We start from the raw sequence: 20,553 nt of genomic DNA, 5'->3' as shown, positions 1-20,553 counted from the left end.
CAATAGCCAAAATATGGAAAAGCGCCCAGATGTCCATTGACATGTGAATGAACAAAGAAGATGCTGTATGTACATAGGTACATATGTATGTACACACACACACACACACACACACACACACACACACACTGGAATATTACTCAGCCATCAAAAAGAATGAAATCTCGCCATTTGCAATGATGTGGATAGAACTAGAGGGTATTATGCTAAGCAAAATACCTCAGAGAAGGGTAAATACCATATGATTTCACTCACATGTGGAACTTAAGAAACAAAACAGATGAACGTAGGGCAAGGGATAGAAAAAAAATTAGATAAAAACAGAGGGAGGCAAACCATGAAAGATGAGTCTTAACTATAGGAAACAAACTGAGGGTTGCTGGAGGAAAGTGCATGGGGTAATTGGCTGATGTGCATTAAGGAGGGCACTTGATGTAATGAGCACTGAGTATTATATGTAACTGATGAATCACTAAATTCTACTTTTGAAATTAATAATACACTATATATTAACTAAATTGAATTTAAATTAAAAAATGTTTTAAAACTTAACTACAGAGATGAAAGATCTTTATGTTAAAACCCACAAGACTTTGATGAAAGAAACTAAAGGGGTAGCCCTGGTGGCCCAGCAGTTTAGTGCCGCCTTCAGCCCAGGGCATGATCCTGGAGACCCAGGATTGAGTTCTGTGTTGGGCTCCGTGCGTGGAGCCTGCTTCTCCCTCTGCCTGTGTCTCTGATTCTCTCTCTCTTTCTCTCTCTGTCTCATGAATAAAGTTAAAAAAAAAAAAAAGAAGAAAGAAACTAAAAAAGACACAAATAAATGGAACAATATCCTGTGTTTATGAATCAGAAGAATTAATATTAAGATGTTCACACTACCCAAAACCATCTTATGGATTCAATACAATCTCTATCAAAATTCTAATGATATTTTTCACAGAAACAGAAAAAAAAAATCCTAAAATTTATATGGAACCATAAAAGACCCCAAATAGCTAAAGAAATTCTGAGAAACAACAAAGCTGTAAGCATCACAATTCTTGATTTAAAACTGTATTACAAAGCTATAGTAATAGAAATAGTATAATACTGGCATATAAACAAACACAGAGATCAATGGAAGAGAAATGAAATCATAGAAATAGACTCACACATATAAGGTCAACAAATATTTGATAAAGAAGCCAGGAATATTCAATGAGGAAAAGATAATTTCTTCAATAAATGGTGCTGGGAAAACTGGATACTCACATGCAAAACAATGAAATTGGGCCCCTATCTCACATCACGCACAAAAAAAATAAGTCTAAATGGATTAAATACGTAAACTGAGAACCCAAACTATAAAACTACTAGAGGAAAAGCTCCTTTACATTGGTCTTGGCAAAGATTTTTTGAATGTGACACCAAAAGAAAAATTAACAAGTGGGACAATATCAAAATAAAAAGTTTCTACACAGCAAAAGAAATAAATCAGCAAAATGAAATGGCAACTTATAGAATAGGTGAAAATATATGCAAATCATCTGATAAGAGATTAGATTAATATCTAAAATATATAAGGAACGTATACAACTTAATAGCAAAACAAACGAAAAACCACCTATCTCATTAAAAACTGGGCAGGGTAGCCCGGGTGGCTCAGCAGTCACCTTTGGCCCAGGGCTTCATCCTGGAGCCTCAGGATGGAGTCCCATGTTGGGCTCCCTGCGTGGAGCCTGCTTCTCCCTCTGCCTGTGCCTCTGCCTTTCTCTCTCTGTGTGTCTCTCATGAATAAATAAATAAAATCTTAAAAATTAAAATAAAATAAAATAATAAAATAAAATAAAATAAAATAAAATAAAATAAAATAAAATAAAATAAAATAAAATAAAATAAAAACTGGGCAAAGGACTTGAATAGACATTTTTCCAAAGACATACAAATGCCATGAAAAGATGCTTAGCATCGCTAATTATCAGGGAAATGCAAAACAAAATCACAGTGAGTTATCACCTTACATTTGTTAGAATGATTACTAAAAAGACAAGGATAACAAGTATTGGCAAGGTGGGGGGAAAAAGGCATCCTGTGAGCACTCTAGGTGCAAATACAAATTGGTGCAGGTTTTATGGAAAACAATATGGAGGTATCTGAGGAAATAGATAAACAGGTAGATAGAGCTACCATATGATCCATCAATCATACTTCTGATTGTACATCCGAAAGAAATGAAATTCCTATCTCCAAGAGGTATCTACATTCCCATATTCATTACAGCATTATTCATAACAGCTAAGACATGGAAACAACCTAAGAGTCCATCAAGGGATGAATGAATAAAGAAAACATGTGTAATACAATGGAATGTTATTAAGCCATAAAAAAGAAGAAAATCCTTTTTTGTGACAACACGGATAGACATTATAGGCATTAAGTTAAATGAAACAAGTCAGACAGAGTAAGACAAATGCTCTATGTTCTCATTTATATGTGGAATCCAAAAAAAGCTGAATTCAGAGAAACAGAGAATAGAATGGTGATTGCCAAGGGCTAAGAGGTGTGGGAAATGGGATATGCTGGCCAAAGGGTACAAATTCTAGGTATAAGATGAATAAATTGGGGGGATCTAATGTACAACACAGTGATTAACAATACTGAATTACATACTTGAAAGTTGTTAAGAGAGTAGATCTTAAATAGTATCAGCAAACACATATAAAATCATAATTATGTGAGTGGACAGAGGTGTTAACTAACCTTACTGTAGTAAACATTTCACAATATATATTTGTATCAAGTCATCACATTTGTAAACCTTAAACTTAAGTAAGTAAGGAATGTGTCAATAATACCTCAACAAAACTGGAGAAAAACATATATGTACAGATGATATAAGACTACTGTTTAACTATGGAAATAGAGTAATGATAGCTGAAGGCCCAAGATCATTTTAGTTTATGACTTTAAAAATGTCTAATAAATAATATACTGTAAAAACTGGGGAATACGTTTTCTAAAACTAGTGCATCTGCTGTTAAAATACAAATTATAGCTAAACATATACAGCAAAACATGTCATGAGAATTTCACAAAATTATTTGAGTTAAGGAGGGACATTTGAGTTAAACAGCCATGGATTCGACAAAAAAAAAAAAAAAACAGTCCTGTGAAGGCAATCCTACTAACATTAAAAAAATAAAAACAAAAAAACCCTACAGTTTTCCACACCTAAAACACAAATCTTCAGGTAAACAAAAATAGGTCACATAGCTACAACAGGGAACAAGTAAATAAGATGGCAAGTAAGAGATGAAGGTGATTGACAGGAAATTACGGGGTGATGGTAGAAGTCCACATAACTATTTCAGGAAAACACAGAGACATCTCAGGCTATGAAAAACAAATTCATTATCTAACAATCCTTGGAGAGAAGAACCAAGGAAATGCTATCATTACATTTAGACCTTCCACAGGAAAACTGGTCAAGGCTACAAAGAATCTTAGGTTTATCTGCTTCCTGTCTGTGCTTTATAAAATCCACCACCACCATCTCACCCCCAACCCAGGTAGTGAACTCTGATAATGGTCTAATAATGGCCTTCAACAACAGTCCAACCAAAATGACTGGTGATAAGAACATGCTTTTAGTCAGAATTATCAGTACCACATGTTTTGGAAACTACAACTCTACGCTGTTTTAGAGGCATCCTTCTTTCTCCTTCCCTTTCTTATCTTTTCCTTATTTTTTCCCTAAAAAAGTTAAATTTTGAATATGTAAGCAAAAGATATTTCAGCTTAAACATACTAGATACTAAATAATGAAATTTGATCTTCAAATGACTAATAATCATATGTTCCGGCATATTTCATCCATATGTAGAACATCTTCTAATGAAATAATGATTGTCATTTTCTTCATAGCTAATATATTCACTCAATTATTCTGAAAATATTAATGTCTTCTGAGTCCAAGATATTATACCAAATATAGAGGACACACAGAATAATAAGATAAGGAAGTTCTTAAAGCTCACAGTCTTATAAGGGAAAACTTCTTATTAATAAATAGGAAAAAAGCATGGAGTAGAATTTCCATACTATCCCTGAAGACATATGGGAATGAAACATATCAGCCCTGTCCTGCCTACCTCTAGACCTTCTGTTACCTGAGGATAAAATATCTAATTTGTTTAAGCACTATATTTAAAAAAAAAAAATTATATACACAGAAAGAATTAAAATAGCTTTGTCAGGTTTTTTGTTAAAAGACTTTCTTTCTTTCTTTGAGAGAGAGAGAGAGAGAATGCATGATTGGAGAGGAAGAGCAGAGGGAGAGGGATAAGCAGACTCTGTGCTGAGTGCAGAGCCCAAGGCCAGGCTGGATCCCAGCACCCTGAGATAATGACCTGAGTCAAAATTAAGTCAGACACTTAAGTGACTAAGCTACCCAGGGGACTCTAGTTTTATCAATTTCAAAAAATATATTTTTATTGAAAGATTAAACACAAATATACAAAACCATACAAATAAAATGGATGGCTTAATGAATTAACTTTCACACACTACTTAAGTCGAGAAAGAGAACTTTGCCACCAACCCTAAAGGCCCCTTCCATGAGCCCCCAATCAGAACTACCTTTCTATTCTCGTAAGTAAGCCTTATCTTGACTTTATTCTATTAACCATTTTCCTGATTTTTTCCTATAGTTTTATCATGTGCATTCCTAGATATTATAGTTCAATCTCACTCTATAAAAATTGGGATGTTTTAAATCACTTTTAATCTAGAGGCTACTCCTGCATCCCTTTCTTTATAATTTATTTGTTAAAGAATCTGGGACCTTTGACCAATAGAGTTTCTGCAAATACAGATTTTTTAAAATTTTAATTCCAGTATAGTTAACATACAGTGTAATATTAGTTTCAGGTGTATAATACAGTCATTCAACAATTCTATATATTACTCAGTGCTCATCATGATCAGAGTACTCTTAATCCCCTTCAACAATTTCCCCCACTCCCTCTACCCTCTTCCCCTCTAGTGACAACAGTTTGTTCTCTATAGTTAAGAATCTGTATTTCTCTTTCCTTTTGCTTGTTTTTTTTCTTAAATTCCACATATAAGTGAAATCATATGGTATTTGGCTTCTCTGACTTACTTTGCTTAGCAGTATATACTCTATCTAGCTCCATTTATGTTGTTGCGAATGGCAAGATTTCATTCTTTCTTATGGTTGAATAATATTTCAGTATACACATATATATTTTCTAAGAATCCAGATTTTGACAATTGCAATCTTGTATAGTTCAATATGTTCCCCTATCTTCTGTGTTTTCTGCAATCAGATTTAATCCCTCTGACAAAACTACAGGTAGTGCTTGGCAAGGCTAGATATGTATCTGTTTGTTTTTCTTCCTGTGATAATCTTGTTGATGCTCAGATCTTCATTTACTAAAGACTGTAAAATGATGATGTTCTAGTACTATATTTTTTATCAATTACTGATAGGATACTTTTTTTTTAAGATTGATTGATTGATTGATTGATTGATTTGAGACATGGGGTAGGGGGGCAAAAATACAGGCAGAGGGAGAAGCAGACTCCATGCAAGGAGCCTGATGTGGAACTCGATCCTGGGTCTCCAGGATCACGCCCCGGGCAGAAGGTGGTGCCAAACGACTGAGCCACCCGGGCTGCCCTTGATAGGATACTTCAAAAAAAAGATAATTTTCTAAATCTACTATTGAGTTACCCTGTGCTACAGTTCATAAAGACAGAATGTTTCATTCTTTTATGATCACTTTTCATGATAACAAATCATTTCCCTGTCATATCCTAAGGCAATAATTTTTTATTTAATATTATTATGAATTCATAGATTTAAAAATATTTGCCAGGGGTGCCTAGGTGGGTCAGTCAGTTAGGTGTCAACTCTTGGTTTTGGTTCAGTCATGATCTCAGGCAGGGTTGTGAAATTGAGCCCCATGTTGGGCTCTGCACTTAGCAGGGAAGTCTACTTGAGATTCTCTTCCTCTTCTTCTGCCCCTGTCCATACATGCTCTCTCTCTCTCTCTCAAATAAATAAATAAATCTTTAAAAAAAGCTTTTTGATTTAAAAATTTTAAAAATAAAAATATTTGCTGGGTTTCAACTAATTGCAATTATCACCATTTACGGGTGGCTCAGCGGTTTAGCACTACCTTCAGGCTAGGGCCTGATCCTGGAGACCCAGGATTGAGTCCCATGTCGGGCTCCCTGCATGGAGCCAGTTTCTCCCTCTGTCTCTGCGTTTCTCTCTCTCTCTCTCTCTCTTTCATGAATGAATTTTTTAAAAATTTCTTTTTAAATTATCACCATTTATGAAGCTCAAATTATACCACCATAGATCAATCACAAATCTCTTCAAGGTGGCTCCTGAATTGCTTTGACAAGGCCCTAATAGGTTTTTTTTCTTTATTGAGATATAACTCATATACCATAAAACTCACCCTTATAAAGTATACAGTTCAGGGGCACCTGGGTGGCTCAGTGGTTGAAAATTTGCCCTTGGCTCAGGTTGTGATCCCAGGGTTGTGGGTTCAAGTCCTGTATCAGGCTCCCTACAGGGAGCCTGCTTTTCCCTCTGCCTATGTCACTGCCTCTCTCTGTCTCTCATGAGTAAATAAATGAAATCTTAAAAAAAAAAAAAAAGTGTATAATTCAGTGGTGTGTAATACAGCTACAAGCTGTAAAACCATCACCAGTCTCTAACTCTGAAACAATTTCATGACCCGAAGAGAAACTCCATTCTCATCAGTCAGTCCATTGTCCCTTCCCCCTAGCTCCTGGCAATCACTAATCTGCTTCCTATCCCCATGGATTTGCCTATTGTAGACATTTCTTATAAATGGAATCATAAAATATATGTCCTTTTAAGTATTACTTCTTTCACTTCACATGTTTTCAAGATTTGTCCATTTGTAGCATATATCAACAATTCATTCCTTTTTATAACTGAATATTATTCCATTATGCAGATATATCACCATTTGTTTATTCATTTATGCATTGATGGGCATTTGGTTTGTTTCCATTTTTTGGCTATTATGAATAATACTGCTATGAATATTCATGTACAAGTTTTTGTATGAATAAACATTTTTATACATTTCCCCTTTTTTAATATTTTATTTATTTGAGAGAAAGAGCAAGAGAGTACAAGCAGGAGGATGGACAGAGGGAGAGGGAGATGCAGGCTCCTCACTGAATAGGAAGCCTGACTTAGGACCCAATTCCAGGACTCTGGGATCATGATCTGAGCCGAAGGCAGATGCTTAACCAACTGAGCCACCCAGGCACTGAATATATGTTTTCAATTCACTTGTATAATTTGAGGTATTTTAACATATATATATGTGTGTATGTGTATATATATATGTGTGTGTGTATACACATATATGTGTGTGTGTGTGTGTATATATATATATATATACACACTGTACACCATCACCACAATCAAGATAACGAACACAAACATCCCAAAGTTCCCTCATATCTCTTTGTAATCCCTCTCTTCACACCCCCAGGGTAGCAAGGGACCTGTTTCTAATACTAGAGATTTGACTGAATTTTCTAGAACTTTATAGAAACCAAATCATACAATATGCATTCTTTTGTGTATGGCTTTTTTAAATTTAGCATAATTATTTTCAAATTAATCCATGCTGTAGCATGTATCAATAATTCATTACTTTGTATTGCTAACTAGTATTCTTAATAGTAGTCTTAATATATGAGAGATTATTTATCCATTACCATCACCATTATCCACTGCCATTGATGGACACTGATCTTGCCCAGCTTTTACTATTATAAAAAAGTGTATATGAACATTCATATACAAGTGTTTTATGGACAATGCTATCATTTTCCTTAGGTAAATGGAGTGAAAGGCTTAGGAATGGGATGGCTGGATTATTTGGTTTATTTAACTTTCATAGAAAGTTAAACTGGGCTCTAATTCACATTCTCATCAGCAGTGAATTAAATTTACAATTCCTCTACAACTTTGCCAATATTCAGGCAGCTCTCTGAAAAGCTGGAATGCTATTTTTCCTCTCCCTCCCTCCCTCCCAAGGGATATGCCCCAAGTTTTGCCCCTTCTCTCAGCTGCAACAGGCAGTGATGGTACAGCAAGCTACCCTTAATTCTTCTTTGTTCTCAGTGGCATCCAAACTATGCCAATCCTGTCAGTATTCCGAATGAGGTGAGACAGTCTGACCCTCAGGCAGCCCTCCATAGAGCTGGAAAATTGAATGCATACTCCATTTTTCTCCTTTCCCCTCCCCCAAGGAGAAGCTGCAAGCTGAGGTATCCCCTCTCAGCGCTGAGTTCTGCAGGCATGTGGGAGAGGCTCTCTGAGTAAAGCGAAATTGCTCTTCTTACCCATTTTAATGTGTCTGTTCTCAGCTTTGTGATCATCTGGGGTATTGCAAATTTTTAGCTGGATTCTGGAATTCTCATAAAGGTATTTTGGTCAGTATACTATTGTTAAAGCAATGTTTCTGTGGAAGCAAAAGGAGTAGGACTTATTCTGCCATCTTGTGGATGTCACTCCCCAAATTCTCACTCTTGACTGTTTATCTCCTTCAGTATTTTAAGCACAATTGTCTTTTTTAAATATTTTATTTATTTATTTGAGAGATACAGAGAGAGAGCAAGGGCAGGGGGAGAGAGAGTGGTCAAGGGAGAAGGAGAAGCAGACTCCCTGCTGAGCAGGGAGCTGGACATGGACTTGATCCCAGGACCCTGAGATCATGATCTGAGCCAAAGGTAGATACAACAAACTGAGCCACCCAGGTGCCCTTAAGTACAATTATTTTAATATGTGAATCTGGTAACTATCTTCTGGTGACCCTGTGGGTTTTTACATTATCTATGGTTTCTTCTGTATTTCTTTCATATAGGATTAGTCCTCATATTTCTGGTTATTTTTGATTGAGTGATTATTTATTGATTTGATCTTGTAGACATTCTTTAGAGAAGTGAAGGCCTAGAATATGGTTATCTTGTTCCAGAAAGGAAATTTTTTTTTTTAAGATTTATTTACTCATGAGAGATTGGGGGGGGGGGGGGGGCAGAGACGCAGGCAGAGGGAGAAGCAGGCTTCATGCAGGGAGCCCAATGCGAGACTCGATCCAGGGACTCCAGGATCACACCCTGGGCCAAAGGCAGAGGCTAAACTGCTGAGACACCCAGGGATCCCCTCCAGAGAGGAATTTACTTTTGCTTGTACTATATGGCTAGAGACAGTAACATCAAAGATCATGATAATCCATTTCTAGGAACTGAAAGGATTTTAAGTTCCACTTCAGTTCCTCAAGGGACTTTGTGTGGACCTCGTCTACTTGTGATTCACTCATTCCTAGGCTGTCATCCTTTGTAATCCCAAATCAAAGCATGAGAGCCTTATAGAGAAATTTCCCTTGGTAAAACCTGAACTCGGTTTTCTCTCTCCCTATGGGATACCAATAGTGCTGTGATCAGCTTTTCACTTATTTCTTCCAAAATCAACAGATGCTCTGGGAAAAACTGGTTCCAAATGTCTGGCTCACTTCTCTAGGTTTCCTCCTTTTCTTGGACCATCGTTTAGGCATCTTTACTGCTTCTGATGCTTTCAAGAAGATGATGTTTATATTTATGTAGCTTTTCTAGTAGTCATTGTTAAGAAGGTTAGTCTAAATTATATAGACCACACCCTTATAAAGAGAGGTTTGGTTTTACAAATTTATATTTTATCTACAGTAATTTTTCTCAGTGGGAGTGGTGCCAATGTTACTGAGGTAAAAACCCTTCTGGTGCATATACATCATGAACAAGAGATATTTAATTTCCCTAGTCCTGGGCACTAAATGCCAGTAATATCCCTTCCCTTCCCCCTTGTCAAATTGTTGTAAAAACACAAAAATATAAGAGGTTTATAAAACACCCATTAAGTTAAAAGGTAGATTATTTTATTTGTGGAGGGGTATACAGTCTCTTCTAAAAGTAAAAAAAGTCATGTGAATAGTGCTTGGCTAAAATCAACTAAGTCAATGGTTAGTACGGACCATGGACAGGCTGCAAAAAGTCCATGAACCCCCTAAAATTTTTCTAAAAGTTATGGAAAGAGTATTTAATCAACAAAATAGTCTTTAGATAATTAAGTGCCACCAGGGAGAGATTATCTATTTCACACATTAAGAAAAAAATAGTTTTAAATTAGGACTTAACTGAAATGACGCAGTGAGTAGTAGAAGATTTCAGAGGGGAGAGAAGAAGGAATAAGTTACATTTTAGTGTTTGAACTCCTGAAGGGAAGCAGACGTAATGGGGGAAAAACTACTACTTTGGGAATAGTATCACCATTAATCTTTATTAGGATACGCTAAAACTCTGTATATTTACATTAATTTCTTTTGAGGCTTTCTAAATTTGACAACTGAAGTCATAACAGAAAAATAAGGATGAGGCCATTAATGAAAAAGGAGTGACAAATTACAGAGCTAAGCAAGAAGCAAAATTCAACATGAGACAGAAGGGAAACAAGAGGGTAGAAGTTTTGTGTAAGGAGCTAATAATTTCATGGAAAAGAATGTGAGCCCTAGGTAAAGGAAGGTTTCAACAAAACTTAAAAAAAGACAAAGACAGATGAAGAACATTGACAAACATGAGACTCAAAGAGAACAGGACACTCCTATTCCAGCACATACAAAGCACAAGTAAGAGGGAAAGTAAATGGGATTCTCTGGCAGCCCTGATTAGAAACGTCTTTACTTTAAAGTTATACTATTCCTTAAATGAAGTACAAGCTGTCCAATGGACAGAGTGCACTTTCTGGTGTCCTCCCTGCAGTTCTTCAGCCTTGCCATTGCTATAAAATCAGAGATAAAGTCCTGATCCAGATGATGGATTAGAAGGACAGGACTTTTTGTTCCATCTGACGAGGTTTCTACAAAAGTAATTCATCTAAGGAAAAGCAAAATAGACTATCTATTCATCTTCAAAGCATAAAGAAAATCTGCCTATTTTCTATAGTCTAATTGATTCCAGAGTAAAAGAGGCCAGAGTTAAAACAAATTTTTTTAAAAAGATTTTTATTTATTTATTCATAGAGACACAGAGAGAGAGAGAGAGAGGCAGAGAGACAGGCAGAGGGAGAAGTAGGCTCCATGCAGGGAGCCCGACGTGGGACTCGATCCCGGGCCTCCAGGATCACACCCCAGGCTGCAGGCGGCGCTAAACCGCTGCGCCACAGGGGCCGCCCTAGAGTTAAAAATTTTGAAAAAAGAATAAATACCATTTAAGATTAGAACCCACATAATTATATATTTTATATATTAGGTATTTAATCATTAGCTTTTAATTCTCCTGATTCATGTTAGGCAATGTGAGCTTAAAAAAAAATCCACAAGAGGACACTGCCAATGGGAGCAAAGACATACCCAACTGCTGAAACAGGAGAGCCACGCTAGTGCCTGTGACAGGAAGACTATCATGCAAAGGAGTCTGGATCAGCTGTCTATCTCCTGCACCCAAGGAAAACAGCTTCTGCAGAATGGGACAAAAACACACACACAAACATAAATTATTTCTTTTCAGACATTTTCTTAAGACAAAAAAAAAATTCCTTTGAAATTCAAATTCCATTTTTAAAGTTCAAATTTAGAGTTAGTGATAATCCTGTAAGATCCAATTAGGAGATGTCAAGAGTAATAATGTAACCGAAAATATTCAACTTACACTGTGCCCAAATGAACATCGTATAAGAAAATTCAATAATTAGAGAGCTGAAATTTAATAATGATGATATAAAAATCACTGACAATCATACTTATCTAAAAAATAATGTTAGTCAACATTTTTATGCCAATTATATGTCAATAAAACTTGAAGAAACAAAAACTATATAATATGAACCACATATGTAATATTTTAAAATTTCTAGTAGCCACAATAAAAAGTTTTTTCAACTAAAAAATAAATTAACAAAATAAAGTCAGTATAAATCCCATCATGATAAAGGTCCACAAAACAATTCCGCTTTAAAGTTTAGGTCCATTTGTGACCAAACTCACATTTTATATTCTGCCCATGGAGTAGAGGGAGAAGACTGAAAGAGGAGGGAACAGGAAGAAAAAAAAAAGATAAAAACTAAAGAGTAACAGAAGATTCCAGGTTAGACAAAGACAATTAAAAGTCAAAGGGCAAGGGAAAAGGGTGGCAGTTTCAATGGAAGTCTCATCTCTGTCAGACTGAGAATAAACAATGGAGTTTTTAGAGGGCTGTCCTCTTCTATAGTATTACACAAGAATAAGCAGAATAAGTGAACAACGAATCAGTTTTAGGAATTAAGGAAAAGAGACTTTTTAAAAAAAAGTATGGTTCCCTAGAAACACTGAGACATAGAAACTGAGGTTCTTATTTTTCCACTTCAGAGATGAAAATGAAAATCTTAAGACAAACGAGATGAAAAACCCACGATCACTTTGAGAAAGTTTTTTGTAAGTAAAAAAATTTAATGTCTTCCCTTAAGGCTAAATATATGACAAAATCTTGGGGAAATTTTAAGGGATAGATTATACTTTTTGTGAAAGATCTGTGATTCTGGATGATTGTCAACATTATTATTGCTAAAGGTAGCAAACTGAAATAAGAAAAATATGCCCCCTTCTTACAAAGCTTACATGCAAGCTATTCTACACATAACACACAAAATGGTTTTAGGATCATGTATAATTGCTGCTACCCAGGGAAATGAATAAATAAATAAATCTACTCAGAAGTAGTTATAAATGTAATAAAGAACTGTTTTGAGGGTTTTCTTAATGTTATCCCCTAATCTTTATCACTGAAAAAATATTTGATATGTTAATACATAAAGCAGTAAGAAAGGTAGAAAGAATGCATTTTAAATGTTCACCTTAAAAAAAAGTATATTTCCAAGAAAATGTAAACTAGAGTTCAAGTTACACAAAATATGACTTCTAATTATGCTATGTGAAAGGTGAACCCTGAGTTAAAATTAACCTCATGACCTAAGAAAAGAATGGAATCTTGGGTCTCCAGAAGGCAGACCATAGGGACAATGCTTAACTAAGATCCTCTTTAAATGAAATTATTTAAGGAATTTTTTTTTCTTTTCTTCATAAATTAAATTAACTGGAGGAGAGAAGAGGAACAGTCCTGCTTCATCTCCCTTTTCATTCTATTTACCTGAGACCCTCCAGCCGCTGGGACAAGGCATGCACACAGGTTTGCAATGAGACTTTCCAAGGAGACATTCAGACTGTCTACATACACAGTGTAGATCAAACCTAGACAAGCCTGCAAAGAGAAGATGCATGTAGTTTTGTCATGGAAAAAGTATGCATTGAAAACAAATTGCCGTGACATCTGCTCCTAGGGAAATTTCTCTTTGAAGCCAGTAAAAAGCTGCCATGGAATAAATTTTAAGCAGCAAATACTATTAAGTTTATTAAATTTTCTTTCTTGACCAGAAGCTCTAAATGAGCTTTTGAGAGGAGTTTATAAAAAGCAGAAATCCGTAATTTGTAAAACAGGTGCTTGCACTCAGATAACCACTTCAGCAAATTTGTAGGGGTTTAAAAACTGTTTTTGTCTCAATTTACTTTGCAAAACTCCAAATTTCAAGATAAAAATTTAGAAAGTTTGTGTTTTTGTGAATCTTATAAATTTGGAACACCTGCTCTACAGAAAAATTTTTGTTAATTATTACAAAGGTTAGCAAAATAGAGATATGATAAATGTTTTAAGCTCAGAGAAAGGTAAATGACAACATGGAAGACAAAATGCAATCTTTATGAATGTTTCAGTTTATTAAAATTTGTGACTGTAAAAAACTAGTATTTGTTAGGTGTTACCCATTATCATTGAAATCTTGACATTAAGTTAATTTTTCTAGAATATATATAGTCTCAACAATATGGAAAAGTTTTCCAGAAATTAGGTATTAAATTCCCAAGTCCTTGGGAAATTTAAGTTAAGATATATTTTATACTTTCCAAAGAGATCTGTGATTTTGGACAATAATCAACATTACTATTACTAAAGGTAGCAACTGAAATAAGAAAAACAAGCCCTCTTCTTTCAAAGCTTAAATGTATTTATAACTAAATAAAATTTTTTCCTTGCATTTGAAAATTCTACATGTCTCAAAAAGGAAAATATCTAGACGTAAACAATATCTTTTTTAAGATTTTATTTATTTATTCATGAGAGACACAGAAAGAGAGAGGCATAGACATAGGCAGAGAGAGAAGCAGGCTCCATGCAGGGAGCCCAATGTGGGACTTGATCTCAGGACTCCGGGATCACGCCCTGGGCCGAAGGCAGCCGCTCAACCACTGAGCCACCCAGGCGTCCCAGGAAGTAAGCTATTTTAAAGGTATGTTGGCAGTTAGAACTATCTGAAATTGCAAATATCCGTTCTGTTTACTTAGCCTGGATTTCTCAAAAGAGAATAAATAAAAACACACAAAGTTGGGGTGCCTGGGTGGCTCAGTCAGTTTAGCATCTGCCTTCAGCTTGGGTCATGATCCCACGGTCCTGGGAAAAAGCAGGGAGCCTGCTTCTCCCTCTCCCTCTGCTGTTCTCCCTGCTTGTGTTCGTTCTCTCTGTCAAATCAATAAATAAAATCTTTAAAAAAAATACACAAGGTTGTTATGTTACTGAGGCATTTTAAATCTGCTACAGGCAATCATATAATTTCTTATAGATTCATAAATTTGGGGGTCAGTAGCCATGGGATCTATTTTAAAGCAAACACTACATCCTTTAAGTTTAAATACTCACAAATTAACTTATAGATTTATTTCATCCAACATGAACACATTTTTTTTCAGTTCACACTAAATTTATTTTATTGATGAATCCCTAAGTCAATTTAAAGACATTTTAAATACAAAATCTTGTTACCATGGTTCACTCAAAATAGATTCACACAATAATACAAATCAATAATGACAACTATGAGTTCTTTACCCTAAAAATTTCTGGATAATCTAATCTGGATACCAACACCAGGCTTTTGGGCGCAAACACTTCTGCAGGCTGAATTAAACCAGACACTTCCACTTCACCTTCAATCTCTTCCTTCTTTGTTCCCTAGAAAAAGATGCACTGTAATCAACTGACAGAATTTTCAAGGCTTATAACTTACACAAAACAGACATATCACACATTTTCATATAATTTACAAAATACAAAATTAATTATATAATATACTTTATAATTTACAAAACTCAAATACATACTTTGACAGGAATCTAAAAAGCAAGTAAGTAGGCAAAGAAATTATAAATGAAGTCATGCTTATTTCACTTTTGAAAAGTTGGTTATACTGCAGATATATACCACAACTTTCTGGGAGCATTTGATTTCTGAGAAAGTACTAGTAATCAAAGGTAAAGAAGATACATTCAAATTATTTTAAATATGATCTGAAAAACTAAAAATGACACTCACTTAAACGGAAAGTCAGCTTTTAAGAAAAGATCTGTTTTAGAAGGCAGTAATTTTCATTCTTGTTTTTCTAGTGGTCCCAATATTTCAAACAAAAATGACAATCATTTAGGATTCTAAGGCTTGTGCAATGCCCACTCTTAGAAATAAAGCCCAATCAGCTTGAAATTCCTTTTGCTCATAAGCAACAATGTTGATTTTTTGAGAAGAGAAAATATCTTTATACACAAAAACTTTCAGAATATACTTAGTTCCATTCAACTCTACACTTAATAATTGTTAAAATGGTAAATCTTATGTATTTTTTAGCACGGTAAAAACATCTACAATAAAAGACACCTTACATTTCAATTACTAAAAATACTGGTTAATTAAATAAACTCTGAAAACTATTATTCCCATTTATATGTCAACAAATATTCCCTGTGCATCTGTTGTTCCGTAATATTTTATGATACTCTATAAAACTTTTAAGGTGAGAAAAAAAAAAAGACAAAGCAGTAAAGCATTCAGATTTATTCCTAGACAATCTTCCAAGATGCCGGACATTTTCCCTAACTAGAATCCTCTCCTCTTTCTTTTCCATTAATAAAAGTTCCAGCTCAAAAGTCTATCTTGTTTCCTGAAGCCTTTCCTATACTGATTTTTCTCCTAGTCTTACTTCTCAGCACGGTTCACCAACATATCATATGTCCTCAAACTCATTTCTCCCATCAAATCTCTCCCCAAAATGCCACAAAATGCTATATCAATTACCTGCTTGACATCTGCACCTAGATGACTAACAGTTATCTTAAACATGTCCAAAATATAGCTCCAGTCTTTATCCTTGAACTCCATTCCTCCTACAGTATTTTCAATCTCAGTTAATGGAAATCCTATGTTTCCATTTGGCAAATCAAACATTGATGCCTCTCTCTTTCATATCCCCTATCCAAATTGTCAGCAAATTCTGATTACTTACCATGACCACTCTTACCACAATACTATGGGCCACAATCATTCCTTGTCTGGATTATTTTAACAGCCTCTTGCAGTCTCTTACATTCCTCTTTAGCTCCACTTTACTTGCTTGTTGCTCTAAAATGTGTGGGGCAAGTTCCCAGCTAAGGGTCTTTAAGCACTGTTTGTTATTCCTATCCCTAGAATATTCTTTTCACAGATATTCTAATGATAAATTCCCTCATCTCTGTTAGGTCTTCATTCAAGTGACTTCTGCTGTTAAGCCTTCACTGGCACCCTAATCAAAACTACAATTCCTAACATTCTCTATCCTCTTTCCTTGCTTCATTTTTCTCCATGGCACTAGTTCCATCCACCATACTACTCATTTCACTTATCTTGTTTTTTGTTTGTCTGTCTCTTCTATTAGAATATGCTCACAAAGACCAGGATTTCTGTCTTGTTCATTGGTAATTTCCCACTTACTAATACAAGAGCTGGGCACATGGTTGGTACTTTCTGAATATTTGTTTACTACATACATGCAGGAATGAACTTTCTTGGAATTGTTTCCTGGGTATTTTACTAAGGATGTCTTTTTTCCCCCCACTATAGATGCCAAAAACTGTATTTTCTATCTCCTTTGGCACTCACATATTTTCTAGTACAGTGAAATATAACCAAGTATTAGATGTCTATGGAATGCACACATCCAAAGGGAACTATCTGTTTACTTTTATATGTGTCATAAGGTCCCTATGCTCTTGAAAGATTTTCATCTGTTACAAAGCAAAAGCTAAAAGGTTGGTTTTTGAAATCCTTAGAAATAATAAAAATGTGATGAATATGAATTTGCCAAAGATTTCCACACATAATGAATCATATTCTTCATAGATTACTAACAAATCTGAAATGACAAAAGAATGACTAAAATTCCTCAAAGAGATAAAGCTATCCATTTTATGAGATTGTGATAAATGCCCTAGAGTACCATTAGAAGCCAACTTGACTAAGTAGATAACCATTTCAAATAAATGACTATTAACCTACTTTGACCAAAACACAAAATACAATGCATTGGTCATTTCTTAAAGCTGTTCTTTAACTAAACATTCACTAAATGAAACAGTAATTAACAACAACAAAAAGGGCCAAATATAATGTAAATCAGTATTAAGTAAAAACAATTCCGTGCATCTTTACATGACTTCTTATTACAGAGGCTTTTACTTCATAAATGTACTATAAATCATAAGACATTATTCTTAATTCCAACAGCTCTCCTACAAGAATAAAATGTCACAAATTTAAAGAAAATTCATACTCCTCTATTCAAAGCAAAATGTAGTTTTATGATAAAATTTTTTTATAATCCAAAAACTGTTGTTTAAAATAAGGTTTGGGTCCAAGTCCCTGCTCTGCTGTGTCAGGTATACTTGGACCCAAGCTCGAGCTTGCTAATAAACCCTCGTGTGCTTGAAAAAAAATAAAAATATAAAATAAAATAAAATAAAATAAAATAAAATAAGGTTTGTTCCAGGCCACAGTAATATGGTATTTTTGAATAAAATTTTTCTATAAATAATTTATCCTTTAAAGGAATACTGCCTCTTCTCTCTACCTACTAGAATAGCTTTTGTGTAACAATTAAATGATGATACTGGTCGTATTTGGTTCATATTTTATAATATAGATTCTCACATATTGAAAAGATATGAGAAGCTTAAAAATAAGCAGGAAATTCAAAACAGGCTATGAATGTAATAGGTGTTATAATAATGCTTTGAAATTTAATACTTTATATCAGAAAAATTTCACATATTTATCTCACCAAACAATATCTGCAACCTTTTTATTAACCTAAGATTATTCCTAATTCTAGAAGGTCCCATTAAAGATACAAATCTATCTTTTATAAAGATACAAATTTATCTTAAACACTCTATTGAATTGTCTTACAAGGTCACCTTATCTCTTGTACCTATCACAAGCACGTGCCACAACTTGCCCATTTATAGATTTTTTCCTACCTGTTATTATTATGGACTACATGTGCTATGGGATTCTCGGCTTCCATGTAGTTTACCTTCTATGTAGGTCACAGTCTCTGTGCTTCCATGATATGGGATAAATTAGTACTCACCATATCAATCTGCCCCAAAAACTCTATTGCCCTTTAAACATATCCTGAGACAAAAATGCTAAGAATTCTTAGGTTACTGATTTTTATGGGCTGACTCCATAGGCATAATATTCATGAAGTCCATCCTGTTACACAGGTTGAATACGTCAACTTCATCTTTGTTGCATTCTTGATGCTGGATTTTTTTTTTTAATTTTTTTTTTATTTATTTATGATAGTTACAGAGAGAGAGAGAGGCAGAGACACAGGCAGAGGGAAAAGCAGGCTCCATGCACCGGGAGCCCGATGTGGGACTCGATCCCGGGTCTCCAGGATCGCGCCCTGGGCCAAAGGCAGGCGCCAAACCGCTGCGCCACCCAGGGATCCCTGATGCTGGGTTCCTATCTCTTACTTTGAAAAAAACTGTTGAATCCAATATCATCTCTGTGTCAGCTCATTTTTCAACAACACTATTTCACACTAAAACTCTTCTTTCAGTATTTCTTTAAACATCCCAGTTAAAAAGGAAGATAAGGGGAGGTGGGTGGCCTGAGTGGCTCAGTCGGTTAAGCCTCTGCCTTCGGCTCAGGTCATGATCCCAGGATCCTGGAATGGAGTCGGCTTCTCCCTCTTCCTCTGCCCCTCCCCTCCACTCATGCTCTCTCTTCCTCTCTCAAATAAAAAAATAAATAAAATCTTAAAAAAAAAGAGGATAAAAGTAATCACAGAAGTAAAAAATTACCAGTTCTATTACATTTCCTTTTTGAAATATAAGCAATTTAATTACAGTGTATCACTATATAAAATTGCCTCAGTTATGCAATTTAAGGACTTTAAAACTTTCCAAAATTGCAAATAAAGGAGTCTAAGTAGTTGCAAAATTCTGTAAGGTCTATAAATCTCCCTGAAAAGCTATTTCTTTTTTTTTTTTTTTTTAAGATTTTTTATTTATTTATTCAGAGGGAGAGAGGCAGAGACACAGGCAGAGGGAGAAACAGGCTCCATGCAGGAAGCCCAATGTGGGACTTGATCCCCGGTCTCTAGGATCACACCCTGGGCTGCAGGCAGCACTAAACCGCTGCGCCACCGGGGCTGCCCACTACTTCATTTCTTGCCAAATAATCTGTTAATCATGTTGACATGTCCACATGATAAAACCTGGTTTTGCCTTGCATTGGTCTGGAAAATAATGACCACATGAGAAATACACATATTAGGATAACAAGTCTTCAGACAAATCAGGGCCAATAGTGTTCAGTTAAGAATTGAATTTACCTTTAGGAAAGAGAATATCCAGATATTTTCCCTCTTCAATAGCTTCTGGGTTCTATAGTATTCTGAAGGTAGAACAAATTCATTTGTAGAGCTACTATATTTTCACCCAGTAAGCTTCCTATGTTTAAGTGGTACATAGTCTATAAGTTCTTATTCTGTTAAGATATACTAAGGCAGCATTTCCCAAAGAGTTTTCTGCTGAAAGCTAATAAACACTACTTAGCAAAAAGGTCTTCTAATCAAAGAATTTTGGAAACATTAAGGTAAAGTCAAGTTAAATAGTCTTCTTTACTGCAGGGTTTCTCAGACTTGATATGCAAATATTATTTGTGCAATGCCAAGTAAAGGAGATATAAAATATTTCTCAAACTTACTGGACTAATGAAATCTCTTTATTATAGAACATTTAGAGGATCTAGTGCCCTATGGGACAAACATTGGGAAAGGGTTATCATCTATCTCAAAACACAAAATGTGTGAAATTGAAGTGCATTTATGTTCATAGGTTTTATATCCTTTGGTAAACAGAATACTTATTTCATAAATATTCTAGTTGATATCTTTCATCAATTCTCATATTTCATAAAGTAAGATAAGATTTGAAGATTAGAAAACAGACAAGGCTGCTGGGAGCTAGGTTTCCACATAACTACTCCAGGAAAATATTTAGCATACTTGTGGTCCCTTCTCACTAAGTTTGTTAGGAACTGCTACTCTTAATCAATGGT

The 20,553-nt window shown here is 35.0% G+C and overlaps 1 protein-coding gene and 1 long non-coding RNA gene across 4 annotated transcripts in view; one reads left to right on the top strand and one right to left on the bottom strand.

Annotated features, from left to right (window-relative positions):
* SBF2 (SET binding factor 2) overlaps positions 1–20,553 on the bottom strand; it is a 461,568-nt gene that overhangs the window by 222,857 nt on the left and 218,158 nt on the right. For all 3 annotated transcript variants that reach the window (XM_077866518.1, XM_077866519.1, XM_077866520.1), the window contains exons 4-6: positions 15,007–15,129; positions 13,219–13,329; positions 11,448–11,553 (exon numbers count right to left, since the gene is read on the bottom strand). In XM_077866518.1, coding sequence (XP_077722644.1) covers positions 11,448–11,553; positions 13,219–13,329; positions 15,007–15,129 — 340 coding nt within the window. The remainder of the gene's footprint in view (positions 1–11,447; positions 11,554–13,218; positions 13,330–15,006; positions 15,130–20,553) is intronic.
* Positions 1–20,553, top strand: part of LOC144294686 (uncharacterized) — a 57,774-nt gene that overhangs the window by 30,623 nt on the left and 6,598 nt on the right. The window contains exon 3 of the long non-coding RNA XR_013362081.1: positions 12,441–12,506. This is a non-coding gene — a long non-coding RNA (uncharacterized LOC144294686). The remainder of the gene's footprint in view (positions 1–12,440; positions 12,507–20,553) is intronic.

The sequence above is a fragment of the Canis aureus genome, chromosome 23 (assembly GCF_053574225.1).
Source record: "Canis aureus isolate CA01 chromosome 23, VMU_Caureus_v.1.0, whole genome shotgun sequence".
Classification (NCBI taxonomy): Eukaryota; Metazoa; Chordata; class Mammalia; order Carnivora; family Canidae; genus Canis; species Canis aureus.
Note: the sequence above shows the minus strand (reverse complement) of the source record. Positions and strands in the feature narration are given on the sequence as shown.